At 45.7% G+C, this 20,234-nt stretch overlaps 1 protein-coding gene across 1 annotated transcript in view; it reads right to left on the reverse strand.

Moving 5' to 3' along the window:
• FRMPD1 (FERM and PDZ domain containing 1) overlaps positions 1 to 19,591 on the reverse strand; it is a gene marked incomplete at both ends in the record, with an annotated part of 57,106 nt that extends 37,515 nt beyond the window's left edge. Inside the window, 2 exons of the mRNA XM_080940138.1 lie at positions 489 to 646; positions 19,491 to 19,591. Coding sequence (XP_080796264.1) covers positions 489 to 646; positions 19,491 to 19,591 — 259 coding nt within the window. The remainder of the gene's footprint in view (positions 1 to 488; positions 647 to 19,490) is intronic.
• Positions 19,592 to 20,234: the final 643 nt, after the last annotated feature.

A 20,234-nucleotide genomic window follows, 5' to 3' on the forward strand; every position in this document is an offset into this window, starting at 1 on the left:
CAGCTGGCCAAGGAGCTGAGTGAGTGTACGTCCTTCCATGTATAAACAGAAGTTAGGAGATTTTAACCAGCGTCAGACCTAACCCCAACACACGGCTCAAACACAGAAACAAAGCTCTCCCAGCCCGCTCCTCTCCCTCAGGCACTGCCCATGTTTCACAGAGTGAAAACAGATCAATCATTTCTATTATTCTCTCTGCAGAAACTTGCCAGCCAGGACGAGCAGGAGTCAAAGAGGAGGGCCAGCTTATCCAATTACCTTCCCCGCCCCTGGCACAGGCCTGGAAGCCATGGGGTGCTGAGCCCTAAGGAAGGCCGGTGGGAGACTAGGGCTCAGAGTAGCAAGTGTTCCTGGGGCCACTCCATTCTGGCACCAAAGGAAGGTGAAAAGCCCTAGAAGAAGGTCAGGGTTTTCCAGCTTCTCAGGTAGCACTATTTGCCTTTGCTTACAAGCAAGAGGGAGGTGGGGGAGAAGCCCAGCTACTTTACCTGCTGTGACAGCCACCACTGTGAGGGGGAGGGTCTCCGAAATGTGGAATCCATAGTTCTGGAGGAGGACATCCTTGTCTAGTGTCACTGTGTGCCTCGCCGGTGTGAGCGTCTGGGCTGGGTTCCCAGATGGCCCATCGGAGACAGCGACTTTAGCCCTAGGAGAGAGGGAAAAACAAATAAAGAGAAATTCAAAAGGTAGCTACCATCCATCCGGGTCAGCCCAGGAATGACAAGGAAAAAAAAAAAAAAAACTGAGGCCAAGTAGATGCCAGGTCTTTTATCTCAGTGCTGGGCTCAAACCAGGGCTTTGTTGGTGGCAGGCAAGAGCTAATCTGCCAGCCAGATCTTCAGCACTTGGTGTTTGGAGATAAGGTACGCTTACACAGCCCAGGCTGGCCTCACTCTCCACGGCTTTCTGCCTGTCTTAAGTGTTGAGCGAGATAAGGCACAATACTAGAGACACTAAGTAGGACTTAGCACCATGCTCTGAAGTGATGTCACGAGATGCTGTAGACACCAGGAGGCTAAAGAACAGGGACAGGGACAGAAAATCCTGCCTGGCAGAGGCAGGGTTTGAGTCGGTCGTAGACATACACAGTTCAGATGATTGACAGGCATTCCAGTAGACTGCTTGAGTAGAGGAGGAAAACCACAGCAAGTGCAGGACTGAAGAGTCACTCTGTTTAAAGAGCCCATTTTGATATTTTTTATTTGTGTCTCTGGGTCTCCATGTGTGTCTCTGTGTGCGCGTGCATGCATGCGTGTCTGTGTTTGTATGTGTGTGTGGGGACTCACAGAGGGCAGAAGAGGCTCCCCTGGAGCTGGAATTACAGGAGGTTGTGAGCTACAAACATGGGTGCTGGGAACTGATGTCTGGTCCTCTATAAGAGTAGCCAGTGCTTTAACCTCCGGCCATCTTTCCAGCCCCAGGGGTACTCCGCTTAGATGATGGCTGATGCTCCTCCAATGCATTTTACTTCTGATGAGCTTTGAAACTGAGGATTCTATATGAAATCCCAGAAAGCAAGAACTGACTCAGTATTAATCTCTAAAAACATACATCTCTCCACATCTAGAAGCAGGGAGGCTGAGAGCTGTATTTTCCCATGTCTTAAAACCATGAAGCAAATCGCAAACTATTTTTCACCTGTCTGCAGCAGCAAATGGAGTTTTCCACCCTAACATGCAGTGGTTCATTCTGAGAGGAAGGGCAGAGTCAGGGCTGAGGCGTTTGCCATTATTATAAACAGGACCTGTGGAGAAGTAACAGTTCCCTCAGGCCTCTGCACTCACTCTAACTGATTCTCATCTGTTTATGAAACACTGTCAGGAACTCTGCCTGATGCAACAGGATCTAACCTATCGCTCTGTCATTTACAATGACCTCAATACCAAACAAGAACCAGGAAGTATTAAGCAGTCTCCCAGAGCCAGTTTTCTGAGGCTATGGAGAGATGGCCTGGGCTCCACTGCTTAGAAGCAGGGGTGGGGATGGGGAGGGTTCCTCTTCATACAAAAGGATCTGCAGAGGAACCTAACACAGGCAGGAAATCATGATAATGTATATGACTTAAATTCATAATTAGTCCTGATTAAAAACTTTAAGCCAAGCATAGTGAATATACCTGTGATCCCAGCTCTCAGGAGGCAGAGGCAGAAGGAGCTCAAGGTCACATATTGGCTGAGCTATATAAAAAGACCCTGCTCCAAAAACCAAACGAAACCAGCAAGGCTTAGCAGCCCGCATTTGTAATTCCAGCACTTGAAAGGCAGCTGTGGGAGGCTCAGGAGTTCAAGGCCACAGTGTGCTACCTGAGACCGTCTCAGAAAAACAACACAAAGAATTAAATTTATGTGTATTAATGTGCTTATCTGTGCAAATGCACACAGAACTCCAAGTACCCCTGGGGTCAGAAGAGGGTGTTGGATCCCCTGGAGTTAGATTTGTGAGGCATCCAAACGTGGGTGTTGAGGACCAAACTCCATCCCTCCAGACTCAATTTTAAAGCTATAAAATGGCTGCCAGGTACATCTGTTCTCTGCTGGAAGGCTGAGACAGAATGACAGGAGAGCCTTTGAGTTCAAGGTCAGCCTGAGCAACACAGAAAGACATCATTGCCTCTTTAAACACAAGACAGACACACACACACACACACACACACACACACACACACACACACACAGAGAGACAGAGAGAGACAGACACAGAGAGAGACGGAGAGACAGAGACAGAGAGAGACGGAGAGAGACAGAGACAGAGAGAGAAAGAGAGACTGAGAGAGACAGACACAGAGAGAGACGGAGAGAGACAGAGACACAGAGAGAGAAAGAGATACAGAGAGACAGAGAGCACAATTTCTCAACATCTGGAACTCCAGTGATGGCTCAGCCGTCAAGAGCACTTCCTGCTTTTGCAGAGGTAGAACAGGGTGCAGTTCTTACTGACAACAGGCCACCAACAACTGTCTCTGAGTTGAGTTCCAGGAAACTCGATACTTACTGTGGCCTCTGCACATAGTCAAACACACAGTGCACACAAACACACACATGCAGGCGAAACATTCACACATAAAATAAGCTGTAAGAAAACCATTATCCATGTCCTTAAAACAGCAAAGGATATTATGACTCTGACGTTATAGAAGAAAACTTTAATATTGAGTCAGGGATGAATATGATAGAAAAAATAAACACAGAACATGGTCATGAATTTTTTTGTTTTAATTTAATTTTATTTAGTGTATGTCTTGTGTGTTTATGTACGTGTGTGTGTGTGTGTGTGTGTGTGTGTGTGTGTTCGAGTTCTTACTCGGTTCTGAAGGTTGAACCCAAGCTGGAAGGTCTGCATGACAAGCCCTTTTTTTGCACTGAAACATCCCTCTGACCTCCACCTTTTTCCAGGGCTATAAAAGAAATTAGTGGAGTTGCAGGATAAAATAAAACAGCCATAGAAAGACTCAACAACTCATTAACAACAGATTAGTTGAAGGTATATTCGATGCCATTTTAGGACGATCGTAGACAGCCAGAAAGCACCATCAGAAGATTCAACTAACAAAATTAGTTACCTCAGGGTCAGAGAGATTTATTTAAGGGGGATGACGAAACTGTCATTGAAGCCATAAAGGAAGACAAATCCGGTACAAGTCAGATCGGGTTCCTGGGGGTAGGGAGAGGATTAAACTCGAACAATAAAAGCGCTCAGCGAAAGCACAGATTTAAGGTCATATGCATTAGAAATTCTCTCAGATTAAAAAAATAAGCCCAGGCGTGGTGGCACGTGTCTATAAATCTAGCACTTGGGAAGTAGAGGAAGACAGACCCAGAGTTCAAGGTTTTCATTGGCTGCATAGTGAATTTTAGGCAGGCTTGGGCTACCTTAGACTCTGTCTCAAAAATCCAAAGAAAGAAACAAATCAAATTTTATTAGTTAATAGGAACAACAATGACAGCAGTAGCAACGGCAGGGGCATAGCCACCACTGAGGAGTGCTGGGATATGTAACTTATCAGACTATGTTAGTGATAAACACAGGAGGAATTGTTGCTTTTATAAAGAGACTGGATCTTGATTTTTGTTTTATTATTGTTAGTTTTCTGTTTTTACTTTAATTTTATTATTTTATGTGTATGAGTGTCTGCATGCACGTATGTGTATCACATGCATACCTGGTAACCTTGGTAACCATAAAAGGGCATTGGATCCCTGGAACAGGAGTTACAGGTGATTGTGAGCCACCATCTGGGTGCTGGGATCGAAATCCAAGTCCTCTGTAAGACCGACAAGTGCTCCTAACCACTGAGCCATCCCTCTAGCCCTCCTCCACAGATAATTAAAAATAAAACTTAGAAATAAATATGCTTTACAACTGTATTTAGATTGGTAGAAACATTCCTAACGACCAATAAGAAATGGTTAAACCAAGCCCAGATAAGAATTAGCTCCCAACCAGGTGGTGGTGACCCAAGATGGGAGGCAGAGGCAGGAGGATCTCTGTGAATCTGAGGCTAGCACCGTCTACAGAGCAAGTTCCAGGACAGCCAGGGCTGCACATTGAGACCAAAACATGCCCCCCAAAACAAAAACAAACAAACAGAAAACAAAAGAATTAGCCTCCAAACTGTCTGTCCACAAAGCATCAGAGACTTGTAAAACTGAGACACAAGAAATCATTTGGAAAATGTCCTTCCAGAGCAACCTCTTAGCTATGACTGGAACTCCCTCCCTAAGGCTGAGTGAGCAGTTGTTTTGTACGCCAACCCCTGCCATATCTTCCAACCAGAACACAAATAAGATTTCTCCCCACGTCTCCCACTCGCATAGGGACTCACTGGCCCGTTTCCCTTCCCAGACTCCCCCTGGCCTGATTATTTGCCCTGGCTTTAACCTTTACCTCCAGCTCTCCCCATAACACCCACAGCAAGTCATCAGGTCAAGGACAAGCCAAGTCTAATTCAAACGTCGTCTCCTCCTGACCTCTTATGAGCCCACTAAAGGCATTATGGCTTCTCTGGTGTGTAACTGACAGGGCTTTCAAAGTGTGCAAATGAGCAAAATCCCACAGACACATAGCAGGAGACGCTCATCGGCAGTTGTGACAGTCCTTAAGGTAAGGACGCTATAATGCCAGTGAATCAGCAAAGTGTGCATGTGCACATGAAGCCACTAGTAATTGGAGTGTTAGTCTGGTGCATACCTCAGTACTTCTGGATTCCTTTGCTCAATTAGGGTATCACTTAGCTCTGGGACTAGTGTGCTATCCAGGACCCATCTCTGTCATGTCCCAGAGCATAGTAAAGGCCATTGTGGGGGTAACAGCAGTTTCTCAAGCCTGGTTCCTGGAAGTCCTGCCTGATATTCCCCCTTGATTTTACCACTAGTATCAAATCAGTCCTAATACCAAAAGATCCAGAAAGATGTCCATTTTCTCCCATCTCCACAGTGGCCATTCTATTTCAGGCTTCTGGAGGCTTCTGCGACAGGTTCTTAACCAGTCTCTCACTTTCCGTCCTGATCCTATGTCTGCCTGACCTAATTCAAGGTTGGGACTATGGGGAGATAGCCCCTCCCACCGCCCCAGCCTCCCTCCAAGTCCCTCCTTCTGCTACTCTGTTCCATCAAAACTTGTCTCCTTCACACATGACAGCCTGTAGGCAAGCTCACTCTTCTGCCTTCAAACTCCCAACACACACACACACACACACACACACACATACTTATATACACTAAGTCACACACACATACTTATATACACTCACTCAGTCACACATACACATTCTCTCTCTCTCTCTCTCTCTCTCTCTCACACACACACACACACACACACACACACACACACACACACGGGGAGTTTCTTCCTCTGCTACCTGGAAACTTTCAACATACACATTCACACAAGTATACACACACAGACACACAGTCTCTCCCTCTCTCTCTCTCTCTCTCTCTCTCACTCACACATACACACACACACACACACACACACACACACACACACGGGGAGCTTCTTCCTCTGCTGCCTGGAAATTTTCAACATACACACTCACACAAGTATACACACACAGACACACAGTCTCTCTCTCTCTCTTTCTCTCACACACACACGGGAAGCTACTGCTTAAAAACATCCAACATACACACACACTCACGCAAGCATACACACTTACACACACACACACACACACACACACACACACACACACACACATACACACACTCATCTTTATCGGCATTCTCTTTATCAACACATCCAACCATGCTCTCTACCTGTCCAAACCCTATGCAGGCTTGTGATTTGGCAGTAGTGTCTCCGTCTGCTGACTGTGCCCACCATATCTACCCACTTCCTGCCCCACACACTGGTCACAGGATGATTTTTCTGAAGAGTCAGTTCTTGCCGTCTACACTTGGTTCAGGCAGGGCTTTTTGGTTTTTGTTTTTCTAAGTTCTTTGAGACAGGGTTTCTCTGTGTAACCCTGGCTGTCCCAAAACTCAATCTGTAGACCTGGCTGGCCTTGAACTCACAGAGATGCAAGGCCTCCCGAATGCTGGGAATAAAGGTGTGAGCTACTACGGCCCAGCAGGTTTCCGTGACTATGCTCCCTGCCACAGGACAGCTGACCCTCGAGCTTTCGGCCGATTCTCCAGCCTCTGTGTTCTGGGATAAGGTGCCGTGCCCTGGGCTTTCTCACTGTTTCCAGGGTTGGAGCGCGGGTTGTCCGGTTTGTAGGGCAGGCACTTTTACCCACTAAGCCATCTCCCTGGCACCTCTGTTTCTCTGAGCACGTCTTATGCTCTTGTGCGACCCAGGTTGGCTTCACACACTCTGTGTAACTAAGGATCCCCCTGCCTCTGCTCCTGAGTGCTGGGATTACAGGCCTGCGCCACCATGGCCCACTGCGATCCTTATTTCAAATAGACCTCACATTTAGAATGGCCAGTGTCCTCTGCTGGCCTCTCTAGGCTGTAGTCCGAATTTTGAGAGCTGAACCTTTTTTAATCCACGTGAAGAACTCTGGAGAATAAAAGAGAAAGTGCTCACCCTTACCATGGGCTGTGACCCTTACCATAGGCTGTCCACTGTCTCGGGTGGGCTTCAGTCACCTGACACTTTCCCTGTGGAGGGGGTACTCTTTAATGGTGGAGGACAAACAAGGTTCCACTGTGCTGATTAATTCCTGGAGAGCATTTGTGACTTGGCTGACATTTTCCCCAAAGGCCATGTCTAGCTTTTGCTTGGAAAGGGATTACATAAGTACATAGACAGACCGGCCTCTCTCGAAGAGAACATTTAATATTCGACAGTAGCTGGAAGAAATGGTATCTACAATGAAATGTCCTCTTCTGAGACATGTTTTTAAATAAATGGTGATCCAAAACCACATTTGTCTACCGCTGTGGCAATGCCCGGTGTGCTCCAATCATAAGCTGGAGGCTACTTCTCTGGGCTTACAACCAAAGAGTAAGACTCGTCATTACACTAATGAAATTCTCATCAGATAAGTGGGTTTACTCCTAAGGTAGGAGCAGAGAAAACATGGTCAATTCATCTAAACCATTTGTGGAGGTTAATGCTAAGTCTTGTGGGTCATAAATTCATGCTGAGTTGATCAATAACACTGAAAAAAAAAAATGCCAGGTGGAAATTGATTATGCTTCAAATGGCATCTGGCCTCTCCTCTGTTCACGGGTACTCTGGGAAGTGCATCTTACTTATGTCTGTGCAGAATCACTCTCGTGTTCTGGAAGCTTGCGAAGAAACAGTTTTAAATCTATGTTTAAACACCTTATTATGTTTAGCTTCAGTAATTTTAGAAACTGACTCTGGTATAAACCAGATTTTGTACTTTGAAGTGTGTTCAGAAAAAGCTGGAATAGAGAGGCAAGTCTGATGGAAAGGCCTGTCAGAGTCAGAAGGACGTTCTGGTGTTGTGATAGTAACCAGGCAGGTGGTCAGTGTAGCTGTTGTGAGTGTAGCTCTCACACTCTAGGGGATACCTTCCAGCCTTACTGTTATTATTTTGTGGTGTGAGGGAAGTGATGTAACTATATCATGTCCCCAGGCCTGTTACTACTTTAAACATGATTTGAAGGTAGACACAGCGGTACAAGTATGTATGTATGTAATCCCAACATAACTGGGGCAGAAATCTCATGTTTCAGCCAGTCTGGACCACACAAGGAGTTCACAGCCAGCACATAAGCTTGACTTCCAGACTGTGCTCAACTCCTTCAACTTTTCCTCACAGGCCAAGAAAGCAATAGGAAAGTCTGGTACCCGGAAGGATATTTATCATTAGGAATATTAGAAAAGGCAAGGAAAGTTACCTCTAATTCATGGTAAGTAGGCTCTTTACCATTTAGTGGGGTTGGACAAATAAGTCTGGGAAGTATGTAAAGCCATAAGAGGAGCTTGTGATACCAAGATGCCCCATGTACATATGTGTGTGTTTACATGCCTGTAGTACGTCCCGTTCTGAGAGTCAAGCTAGATTGAGAGAAATCTTTTTTGAGCTTAAAGATAAAGCTAATCTTGCGATGCAGAGCTGTCATCTCTAAGGATTAGGAAATCCAGTCAATTTCATGCTTGTATTAATAACCACGTGAAATTATTCAGTATGGCAGAAATGGCAAGTGGGAGACAAGGCTCTGAAAACGAAGCTGAAGAAAAGCCTGGTTTAACAGGAAATGAGATGTATCATACAATCAATATGAGTGGTGTTAATATAGCTAAATAAAGCAGTCGGATCAACAACCCAGAAGGTCCCTATCAAGACAAAGCAAGAGTCCCATGAATCACATAGGCAAAGACTTAATGATGGCGACTCATAACTGCTTACTACCATAAAAATTAAGCTACATCTTTACTTCCTAGGTTATATTAAAATAAATCTGACATTGAAGAACTAAAGTTAGAGTATCTTAACCTATGCTCATTTAAAATGTACAACTTCCATCAGGTCACGATTAAAAAAATTTTTTTTGTGTGTGTGTATGTGTATGAAGACCAGAGGTTGATGTTGGATGCCTTCCTGGTCACCCTCCTCCTTATTTCTCACTTTTGAAATAATAAGATTTTGTATATATATATGACACATAATTGTACATTGGGATTTCAATATATGTATGTATATCATGTGATGTTCAAATCAAGGTAAAATTTATCACATTTTCTCCAAGAGAATATTAAAAACCCCTTTGTTTCCTTTTTTTTTTTTTTTTTTTTTTTTTTTGGGAGATAAAGTCTTTTGTTATTTTTTTTGTGGGGGAAGGGGATTTCTCACTGAACCTGGAACTCACCGGCTGCGTGAACTGACTGGCCAATGAGCTGTGGAGACCCACCACTGCTGGAGTTACAGACATATTCTGCTTTGACATGGACGCTGGGGAACTGAGCACAGCCTTTTAGTAACTGAGTTGTCCCTGCAGCAGGTCAAGGCTACTTTAAATTTATATGCAATAAGGAAATACGTCAAGGAAAACAAGTGCTCTAACTATGTGGAAACTTGTTGACAAAAGGACAAGTGGAATCTAAGCCCATACTGCCTCATTTCTATAGTCCTAAAAAGATTTAAAAAGAAAACTGGGCTGGATGTAATGGCGCACATCTTTAATCCCAGCACTTGGGAGGCAGAGACAGGCAAATCTGCGAGTTCGAGGCCAGCCTGGTCTACAGAGTGAGTTCCAGGACAAACAGGTCTACATAGAAAAACCCTGTATCAAAACAAAACAAAACAAACAAACAAACAAAAACCCAACAATGTAAGATGATGTTTTTATGCAGGAAGGCGGGTACAAGATAAAACGAGGCCTGTCATTGGACGAGAAGGAAGGATGGGCGGGGACAAAGTTTTAGAGAGGGGGAGCGAGAGCGAGGAGGAGGAGCTGGAAGAGCAGGAGCAGATGTGGAGATTTCTCTCTGCCCATCTCTGCGTAGATACAGGTTGTTAGGAATATTTTATAAGGGATGGGTGTGTACAGGACTCTGAGCTGTCTAGATGGGAAAATTATATCATATCAACTGGATCAGAGGTTATTGTGTGATGTGTTCCTTCACGTGGTGACTTAATTGAGTTCAAGAGAAGGTGCAGTGGCGGGACACACCAAGCCCGCCACGGAATTGGGATGCGTGGGCCTGGTGTGGGAACAACTTTCCCAGAGAATTGTGAGTGGGGGCAGTGGGGCCAGGTGCCACACTGGAACGGCTCGTAGACCGCCTGGGTCAGAGAGTCCTTGTGGGAGGGCAAGGTGGAGCCGCTGAGATAAATTATTGTTCCTCCCATATGGCCCTATGGTGCCTGAACTGACCATCCGGGACAGAGAGAGCCGGGGGCACGGGAACTGGTTGTGCCCTTTTTTAATATTTACCATGACATAACAATTCCAAGGAGGCAGAGAGAGAGGTCTCTCCAAGTTCCAGATCACCAACGCTACATAGTGAAAATCTGTCTCAAAACAAACAAACCAACCAAAAAGCCTCCCTTATTTGTAAGGAAAATGACGCTTTTACGTCACACTTCCGCTGTGATGTAGCTCTTTCTGTCGAGACAATCGCCCATTTCCTAAAGTTTCTCCAGTTTTTGGAGTCCAGGCTTTTGAGGTAAGATCAAATAACTGTTTGAATTCCTCAGCTGTCTCTTGTTATTTCTCCCTTTTCATTTCTGATTTTGTTTATTTGGACACCGTCTCTCTGTCTTTTGGTTAGTTTGGTTAAGGGTTTATCTTATTTTATTTTATTGATTTTCTCAAAGAACCATTTCTTGGTTTCATAGATTCTTTGTGTTGTTTTCTTTGTTTCTTTGTAACTGATATCAGCTGTTATTTTGACCTTTTCCCTTCCTCTGCTCCACTTCTGTGCATTTGCTTCTTTCTTTCTTTTCTAGAGCTTTCAGATGTACTTTAAAATTGCTGATATGAGAACCTTCTCATTTCTTTACGGAGGCCTTTTGTGCTATGAACTTTCTCTCAGCGCTGCTTTCATTGTGTCCTATGTTCTGTCTTCATCCCATTGTATTATGTAAACTATTTAATTTTTTATTTCTTCCCTAATGCAGAGAATATTGAGAAGAGAGTTGCTTAGTTTTATATCTATCATCTTGCTCAAAATTCAGGTCCAAGTGGATCAAAGACCTCAGCATAAAACCAGATACACTAAACCTAACAGAGCAGAAAGTGGGAATAGCCTTGAACTTGGTACAGGAGACAAGTCACTGGAGTCAACACCAGTGACTCAGTCTCTGAGATCAACAATTGATAAATGGGACCTCATGAAACTGAAAAGCTTCTGCAAGGCAAGGGACATCATCATAGGACAAAATGGCAGCCTATAGATTGGGAAGGGATCTTCGCCAACCCAACATCTGACAGAGGGCTACGATCTAAAATATATAAAGAACTCAAGAAATTAGATACCTACAATCTAAACAATCCAATTAAAAATTGAGAATTCTCAACAGAAGAATCTCGAATGGCTGAGAAGCACTTAAAGAAAGATCAGTATCCTTAGACATCAAGAAAATGCAAATCCAAACAACCTGAGATTCTACCTCACACCAATCAGAATGGCTAAGATCAAAAACTCAAGGGACAGCATCTGCTGGCGAGAATGTGGAGCCAGGGGACACTCCTCCGTTGCTGGTGGGACTGTAAACTTGTGCAGCCACTCTGGAAATCATTTGGAAGTTTCTCAGAAAACTGGGAAAAGTTCCACCTCCAGACCCAGGTATACCACTCCTAGGCATATACCCAAAAGATGCCCCACTATACCACAGGGACATGTGTTCAACTATGTTCATAGCAGCTTTATATGCAATAGCCAGACACCGAAGACAACCCAGATGTCCCTCAATTGAAGAATACAGAAAATGTGGTTCATTTATACAATGGGATATTGTTCAGCTATTAAAACAAAGATATCATGAATTTTGCAGGCAAATGGATGGAACTTGAGACTATCAGTCTGAGTGAGGTAACCTAGACCCTAGAGGACATGCATGTTATGTTCTCACTTGTAAGTGGATATTAGCCATGAAGTGCAGGGTAACCATGCTACAATCACAGACACAAAGAAACCAGATAATAAGGAGAGTCCAACGGAGGAGGCGTGAATCTCACTCAGAAGGGAAAACTAAACAGTCGTCAGAGGTGGATGAAGAGAGGGAACTGGGCAGGGGAGGACGAGAGGAGGGGCCAGGGCTAGAAGTGAGAATGCAAACCAGCAGGAGGGACAGCTCTGGTGAGTAGCTGCAGGCCTGGGACAGGAAAGGACATGGGGGTGACCCTGGCTTAGATTCCAATGGGGGGGGTATAGAGACTGAAGAAGTCACTTCCTGTTGCCAGGCAGGACTTCCAGGGGAAGGAGGGGGACATCGATCCACTCACAAAACCTTCAACCCAAAAACTGTCCTGCCTACAAGATGTGCAGGGATAAAGATGGAGACTGAAGGAACAGCCAACCAACGACTGCCCAACTTGAGACCCCTCCCATGTGAGAGAGCCAACCCCTGACACTGTTAATCACACTCTGCTATGCTTGCAGACAGGAGCCCAGCATAACTGTCTCCTGAGGGGCTTCATCCAGCAGCAGATGGAGGAGTCTTGTGAGAGAATCGGGAATAAAAGTGAGCAAGACAGAGGGGCCAAGGATACCACAGGGAGACCCACAGTATCAACTAACCTGGGCCCTTGGGGGTTCACAAAGCTAGGGCCACCAACCAGGGAGTGCACAGGGGCTGGACTTAAGCCAGTTGCACATCTGCAGCAAATGTGAAGCTTGGTCTTTACGTGGGTCCCTTAACTCGTGGAGCTGGGCTGTCTCAGTCTCTACTCTCTGCCACTGGATCCCCTTCCCCTGTACTTGGACTGACTACGTGAGGTGGTAGGTACCCAAGGGGGAGGGGGCTGTGAGGGGAGGGATTTTTAAGGATAAGACTGGGAAGAGAGGAGGGAGGGGGCTGTAATTGGGAAGTAAAGTAAATTTTTAAAAAAGTTAAAAATAAACAGATAAATTCCAAGCCTTCGAAGCAGTGCTTCTATTGCTCTGGTGAAGGACCACGAAGGAAGAAAAGGTCTTGCGTTTCAGCCTGCAGTTTCACAATATAGCCCATCACCCAAAGACTCAGGGGTGGTGAAGGGGGACTAAAGGCAGGACCTAGAGACAGGAACTGAGGCAGAGATCAAGGAGGAACTTGATGTGTTGGCTTGTTCCTCTTGGCTCACTCAGCTTTTTGTCTGCATCCAGAAGCACCTGCCCAGGGGTGACACTATCCACAGTTTGGGCTCTGCCACACCAATTATTAATCAACTCAACGCCCAACAGTCTTGCACACAAGCCGGTCTAGTGTAGGCATATTTTTTTCAACCGAGGGTCCCTCTTCTCAAATGAGTCTTGCCCACATCCAGTCGACAAAAAGTCATCAAGAGAAAATCATAGTGAGAGGCCGTTTGAGAGATTCGCTATTTCTTCTTTAAAAAGGTTTATTTTTTTATTTTTAAATCATGTGTATATGTGCACTTGAATGCAGGTTCCCACCGGGGCCCAGAAGAGGGCCCTGGATCTCCTGAAGCCGGAGCTACAGGCAGAGCTGAGTGGCCTGCTGTGGGTGCTGGGACCTGTCCTCTGCAAGAGCCTTCCTGCCCTGAACCTCTGAGCCATTGCTCCTGCCGTCTGAGTCAGCTCTCTCTTAACTGATGCTGAACACTTTACTGCCCTGATGGACTAGGCAGTCAAGCAGTCATAGAGGTGTCAGCATCTAGGTACTGGCATCATCTCCCATGCCAGGAATTGCAAGCACCACTAGGCTTCCCTCAGCCTAGGCATATGCATTTCAATTTATATTGCAGTCTAAATCTGAAGGATGGTAGCAATGACACCTGGTGAGAATTCCTTGAAAGCCCAGGCAACCCAAGTAGCTTTGAGGGCGTAACATCAAATAGACAGTTAACTTGGAGCTGATTCACTCCTATGTAATATACTTCGAGCCAAACATAAAGTTTAAATATTATGGAGAGATAGCTATTGTAAGTAAAAGTAACTAGACTAGAATTAATGCAACTATTCAATAAAAACTAGAATATACATGCAAAACGGTCTAACTGCAGACTTGCTCCCTGGAACACATATAACCCTTCACGGAACTTCCTTCACTGCTGGCCCTAGCTATCGTGAGTGTTGATGCAAAGTCTGTAATGTATTTTTAACATCCCCATTCCTTGTTTCAATTTCTCTCGTGTCTTAAAACTGTGCTACCAAAATGTACTCTTGAAAGGAAGAGCAGGAAAAAAAAGTCCATGGTTTATCAGTTAAGAGCATTGTCTGCTCTTCCAAAGGGCTTGGGTTGTTTCCAGCAACACAGTGTCTCACAATCATTTCCAGTTCTAAGGGATCCAACACCCTTCTCTGGCCTCTGCAGGTACCAGACAAGCACATGTTGCACAACATGCAGGCATATATGTGTGTGAGTGTGTGAGTGTGTGTATGTGTGTATATATATATATGTATGTATGTATGTATATACATATACAATTAAAGTAAAAATATTTTTGATTCATTATGAGTGTATATGTATGTGTGTACTTGTGTATCTATGTGTGTATGTATATATGTTTACATGTGTGTATTAATGCTTATGTGTATATGTATATATATGTGTATATGTGTGGATTTATGTGTTTATGTGTGTATTTTTGTGTGCATTTATATGTATGTGTGTATATGTATATATGTGTTTTATGTATATATATATATGTGTGTGTGTCTGTATGTTTATGTGTGCGTGTGTGTGTGTGTGTGTGTGTGTGTGTGTGTGTATGTTTATGTGTGTATGTGTGAGTGTGTTACTCTGCTCATGTGAAGACCAAAAGGCAGCTCTCTGGAGTCAGTGCTCTTCTTTCGGTCTCAGAAGCATTCTAACTCAGGTTTCCGTGCTGGTGTGGCAAATCCATTAAACCTCTCACAAGTTTGGAAAATGTAAACATGCTGGACAGTGGTGATATACACTCAGCACTCAGGAGGCAGAGGCAGGCAGGCCTCTGTGAGTTCAAAGCCAGTCCAGTTTACACAGCAAGTTCCAGGCCAGGCAAAACTCCAGAATAAAAGACCCTTTCTTAAAATAAATGGATTAAATTAAAATTTAAAATGTAAATGCATGGTACATACATGTGTGTCTTACTGTGAAAGCCTTAGCTTTAGCTCAAGAAAAGTTTGTTGAGCCTGTGTTACACAGTACACACTGCCATGGCTGAAGGTACTCTGTAAAACAAGGTCCTTGGTCCTAGTCTTGTCATATGTGACAGGAGGGGGAAAGGCCGAACGGTAACTGGGTAGGGAGGGTGGCAACGAACTGCAGGAGGTTCTGGGTCACCCTGGAGTGTGCGGAGTAGTGAGCAGTCGTTGGGAGGAGTGGCTTACAGCTCATTCTGGAACACCCAGAGAGTTAACTGGGGTACTAAAGAAATGACTAGAGTGTTTCCAGGGGCAGAGAGGCCGCTGGGTCTGAGGTATGGCTGAAGGCAGGAAGAGCCAATGAACCGAGTGCAAGGCTTTCAGGAGGATGTGGTGGCAGCTGGGACCACAGACTTTTCACCTGAAGGGCGCAGGGTTAGAGGTGAGAAGCAATGTGAAGACTATGTGAATTGTCCTAGAAACAGACATAGAAATGCTGTCTTCAGTGGCTGAAAATGGGGACCTCTCTTTTCCTTCTTTTTAACTCCACTTCAAAAAGAGAAAAGATGAGAGACAGACAGACAGACAGACAGACAGACAGACAGACAGAGACAGAGACGGACAGGCTCTCTAGATGCACAGAAAGGTGTTCCATATCATTTTGTCTAATTGGGAAAACACAGATCAAAACCACAGAGTTGGGAAGGATGGCTGGGTTTCATCCCAGGCTGGCCTGTAGACCAGGCTGGCCTGTAGACCAGGCTGGCCTGTAGACCAGGCTGGCCTGTAGACCAGGCTGGCCTCACGTTCCCAGCTTCTCCCACCTCTGCCCTCTGCCTGCTGGGATTAAAGGTGTGCAGGAGCACGTGCCTACTGGGGATTGTCTTAACTGCAATGACTGAGGTGACATCATTTCATAGGATGACGCCTGGATCGAAGGGGGTGGAGCACAACCGCCGTACGCCGCCTTCTCTGTCCGAGGAAGCAATGTGAATGGCTACTTCCAGTACACGATGCCTGAACTGTACACAAAAATCATCACCTTTTTCTTTTTCCCCTTAAGGTGTTTTGTCTGGGTTTTTTGTTTTTTTAATCATAGCAACAAAAACGGAGCTAAGGCAGGGGGCACATGCCTGTAATTCCAGCTCTCAAGAGGCAGACCTGGGAAGGTAAGGAATTCAAGGCCATCTGAGACTACACAAACCCACGTGAGCTCGAGTAAGCCCAAGGCTATGGGCTACACGAAGCCCTGTCTGAAAAGCCAAGCAACCAAAACTAATGAACAAAATACAAAAAGTAAATGAACAGGAAAGACAACTTCACACTTAACATGAAGGCCACTCTCAAAAAGACGAGTAACAAGTCTTGGCAAAGAACTGAAACCCTCACATCACACTGGTAGAAATGCAAACAGTACAGCCAAAGATTAATCAGAGTTATCACATGTTTAAACAAACAAATAAAACCATTAAAGCAAAACATTTTATGCAAATGTTCACAAAATTCGTAATAGTTACAAAATGAAAACCGCCCAAATGCTTATATCATGTAATACCAGCTGGCGAGTAGACACACATTCAACAGTGGAGGGGAAAGGATAAGACGTGCTGATCCATGCTATCATGCACAGATTTGAACATACTATGTTAAGTGCAAGAAGCCATGCACAATGCTCCTCAAATCAATGGCTCCGCTTATGAGAAATATCTAAACAACATTATCTGTGGAGGCAGAAAGCAGCCCAGACGAGTAGGGAGCAGAATAAATGCTGGAGCTGGGGGAGGGGGAGAGGGTAGGGGAAGGGGGTTCCTGTTAGAGCACTGCTAGCATTCTAAAATGGAGTTATGGCGACAGTCACACAATTTCCAATATGTGCAAACACTGAGCTATCTGCTTTGATGGTGGAGTTCCTTTTTTAAGATTTATCTATTTATTATGTATAAGTACACTGCAGCTGTCTTCAGACACACCAGAAGAGGGCATCAGATCCCATTACAGATGGTTGTGAGCCACCATGTGGTTGCTGGGAATTGAACTCAGGGCCTCTGGAAGAGCAGTCAGTGCTCTAACCACTGAGCCATCTCTCCAGCCCGATGGTGGAGTTTCACGGTAGGTGATGAAAAGGGATATGGGGAGAAAACTTTCTAGAGGTTGGTTGCCTCCTGTGTACACATATGAAAATAGAAGGAGGTTATGAGCTCCAAATGAAAGACTCAATGCCAAGTTAAACAGTCTCTCTCCTGCAGGAAGTGTCAGTCTTTCATCAGTATTATGTGCCTGCTGTGCATAAGGAATGAATAAGGTAGGTGGGAAGGACCGTGCCTCACCACTGCGGTGATGTAACATGACCAGAAGCAAACAGGAGAGAAAAGTGTTTATTTGACTTACGCTTTCGTATCACTGGACCACTAGCCCAGCCCCAGCCAGAACCCACCCACCACTCACAAGGGGCTGGGTCCCCTCCATCAGTCACTAATTAAGGAAATGCCCTACAGTTTTACCTACAGCCCCACCCTAGGAGGCATTTTCTTAAATGAGGTTCCCTCCTCTCAGATCACTTTAGCTTGTGTCAAGTTGACATAAAGCTAGCCGGCACAGACTGGGATACAGAAAGCCTGCATGTCACCACAGACCCGGCGGAGTGGAATCCCACAGGGCTAGGATCATAGAACCTCCACCGAGAACCAATTCCCTCCTTCATTAATTCAATTATCAGGCCCTCTGTGGCTACCTGCAATGCTCCTGTGACAGCCAGCTCTGGCTAGCAATCTTGCTGGTCTCACAGGCGGGCGAGGCAGAAGGAATGTGCTGAGTGAGTTTCACACCAGGTGGAGCGCAATGTCCGAGGTGCCTTTCATTCTGTGGGGCCCACTGAGATCTTCATTCTCACCGAGGGTCCTTCTTCACAGAAATCTCAGCACTTCAGCCAAGCTCCTGTGCTGGGTTTAAAAGCATGTGCGACCACACTTCGCTGTTGCTGCTTCTTTTTTTAAAATATGACTCCAGTTCCAAGGGGTCTGACCAGTCTCCTTTCTGACCACTGTGGGCACTGCATACACACGGTACAGACATACATGCAGGCAAAGTGCCCACACAAGTGGAGGCCATCAAAGGTCTTTGAAGAGGGGAGAGAGGGGTCTTAAACGAGCCATTCTGAAGTCCCTCTCTAAGTCTCGTGTTTTGTCTGTAAAATGGGGCTGATTCTCCAGGTCTTTTCACGCCCCTGTAGTGACACTGAGGCAGCTCAGGGCAGCAAGTCTGTCCGCAGCAGAACAGCTGTCCTGGCTCGGGGGGACACCTGGCACCTGTCACTTCAACTCTGTGGCAGGACCAGATGGGAAGACCCCAGTCGAAAACAAAGGCTTTGAGATCTTATTTTAAAGTTCTCCTGTAGCAGCCATATCAAATCTGTATTCAGTTGTTTAGAAAGAAATAGGAACTATGGGGAAGAAACAGTACCAGGAAACAAGGGCGTGGAACGAATGTAAACTTTCAGTTAGTGCCCGGAAAGTGCATACAACATGTGTATCAGACATGTATATAGCATGGAGGTGTGTGTGTGTGTGTGTGTGTGTGTGTGTGTGTGTGTGTTTTAGTCAGGGTTTCTATTCCTGCACAAAACATCGTAACCAAGAAGCAGGTTGGGGAGGAAAGGGTTTATTCAGCTTACACTTCCATATCGCTGTTCATCACCAGAGGAAGTCAGGACTGGAACTCAAGCAGGTCAGGAAGCAGGAGCTGATGCAGAGGCCATGGAGGGATGTTACTTACTGGCTTGCTCCCCTGGCTTGCTCAGCCTGCTTTCTTATAGAACCCAGGTCTACCAGCCCAGGGATGGCACCACCCACAATGGGCGGGCCAGGGATGGCACCACCCACAATGGGCGGGTCCAGGGATGGCTCCACCCACAATGGGCTGGGCCCTCCCCCCTTGATCACTAGATGAGAAAATGCCTTACAGCTGGATCTCATGGAGGCATTTCCTCAACTGAGGCTCCTTTCTCTGTGATAACTCCAGCTTGTGTCAAGTTGACACACAAAACCAACCAGTACAGTGTGTGTGTGTATGTGTGTGTATGTGTGTGTGTGTGTGTGTGTGTGTGTGTGTGTGTATGACTTTGGGGTAAGTGTGATTGTGTATGTGTTGGGCGGAGGGCATAGGAAAACACATTCCACTCAGTCTTCTGGCTGAGTTACCTGTTGAATCTCTCTGCATACAGCAGCCGATCAAAGCCAGCCATGGACAGGAAGCCCCAGGTCCTTCCAGGACAGGCACTTCCTCCCACAGGGACACCAAACCTCTACCAATAGGACCCGCTGCCAGCCCAGGAGTCTTACCGGGCAGAGCTGTCCCGGGAGCGCCGAAGCCACCTCGCCACCATCTGCTCTATTCTGTGTGCTTTCCGAGTCTGGGATAAGCTGCTCTCCAGCTCTTCCATTTACCTGAATGGTGTGAAGGAAAGAAGAGTTCTTAGGAGACCAACCCAAGCCTGTCATGAGGACCCTGCCACATCCACACCCGCCCATCCGAAGACCCACGGAGCAAATGACTAGCTCCCCTCCTTCCCAGTCCACTTGCCTGAAGAGCCCAGGCTACCTTTGTGTCTCACACAGAAGGATGAGGGAATTTTAAAAAGGTAAGGTTTCACAATTGGGTTGCCTTGAGAACCTGCTAGCATGTGGCAGCATTTTTATCTGGATCTTTTTGTTTGTTTTTGTCACTTTGACGTAAGGTTTTGCTATGTGCCCAAGCTGGTCTTGAACTCATGAACCTCCTGCCTCAGCCTCCAAGTGCTGGATTTACAAGTATGCACCATCACACCTGACAAGAATTTCTTAAAAAAACAAACATGTATTTGTTCCATCTGAGCTGTAGGAGTATTTTGTGGTCCGGTATGTGCTCAAAATATGCGTGCCTCTGTATCTGCGGAGGCCAGAAGAGTATTTCACTCACTGTACCGGTGTTAGAGAACGTTGTGCGCCGCCATGAGGGTGGGTGTTGGGAATCAAAGCCAAGCCCTCTGGAGGAGCAGTGAGTGCTTCCCGAGACACCTCGCTGGCCCACGGCAACACTTTAACTCC

The sequence above is a fragment of the Micromys minutus genome (assembly GCF_963924665.1).
Source record: "Micromys minutus genome assembly, chromosome: 28".
In the NCBI taxonomy this organism is placed as follows: Eukaryota; Metazoa; Chordata; class Mammalia; order Rodentia; family Muridae; genus Micromys; species Micromys minutus.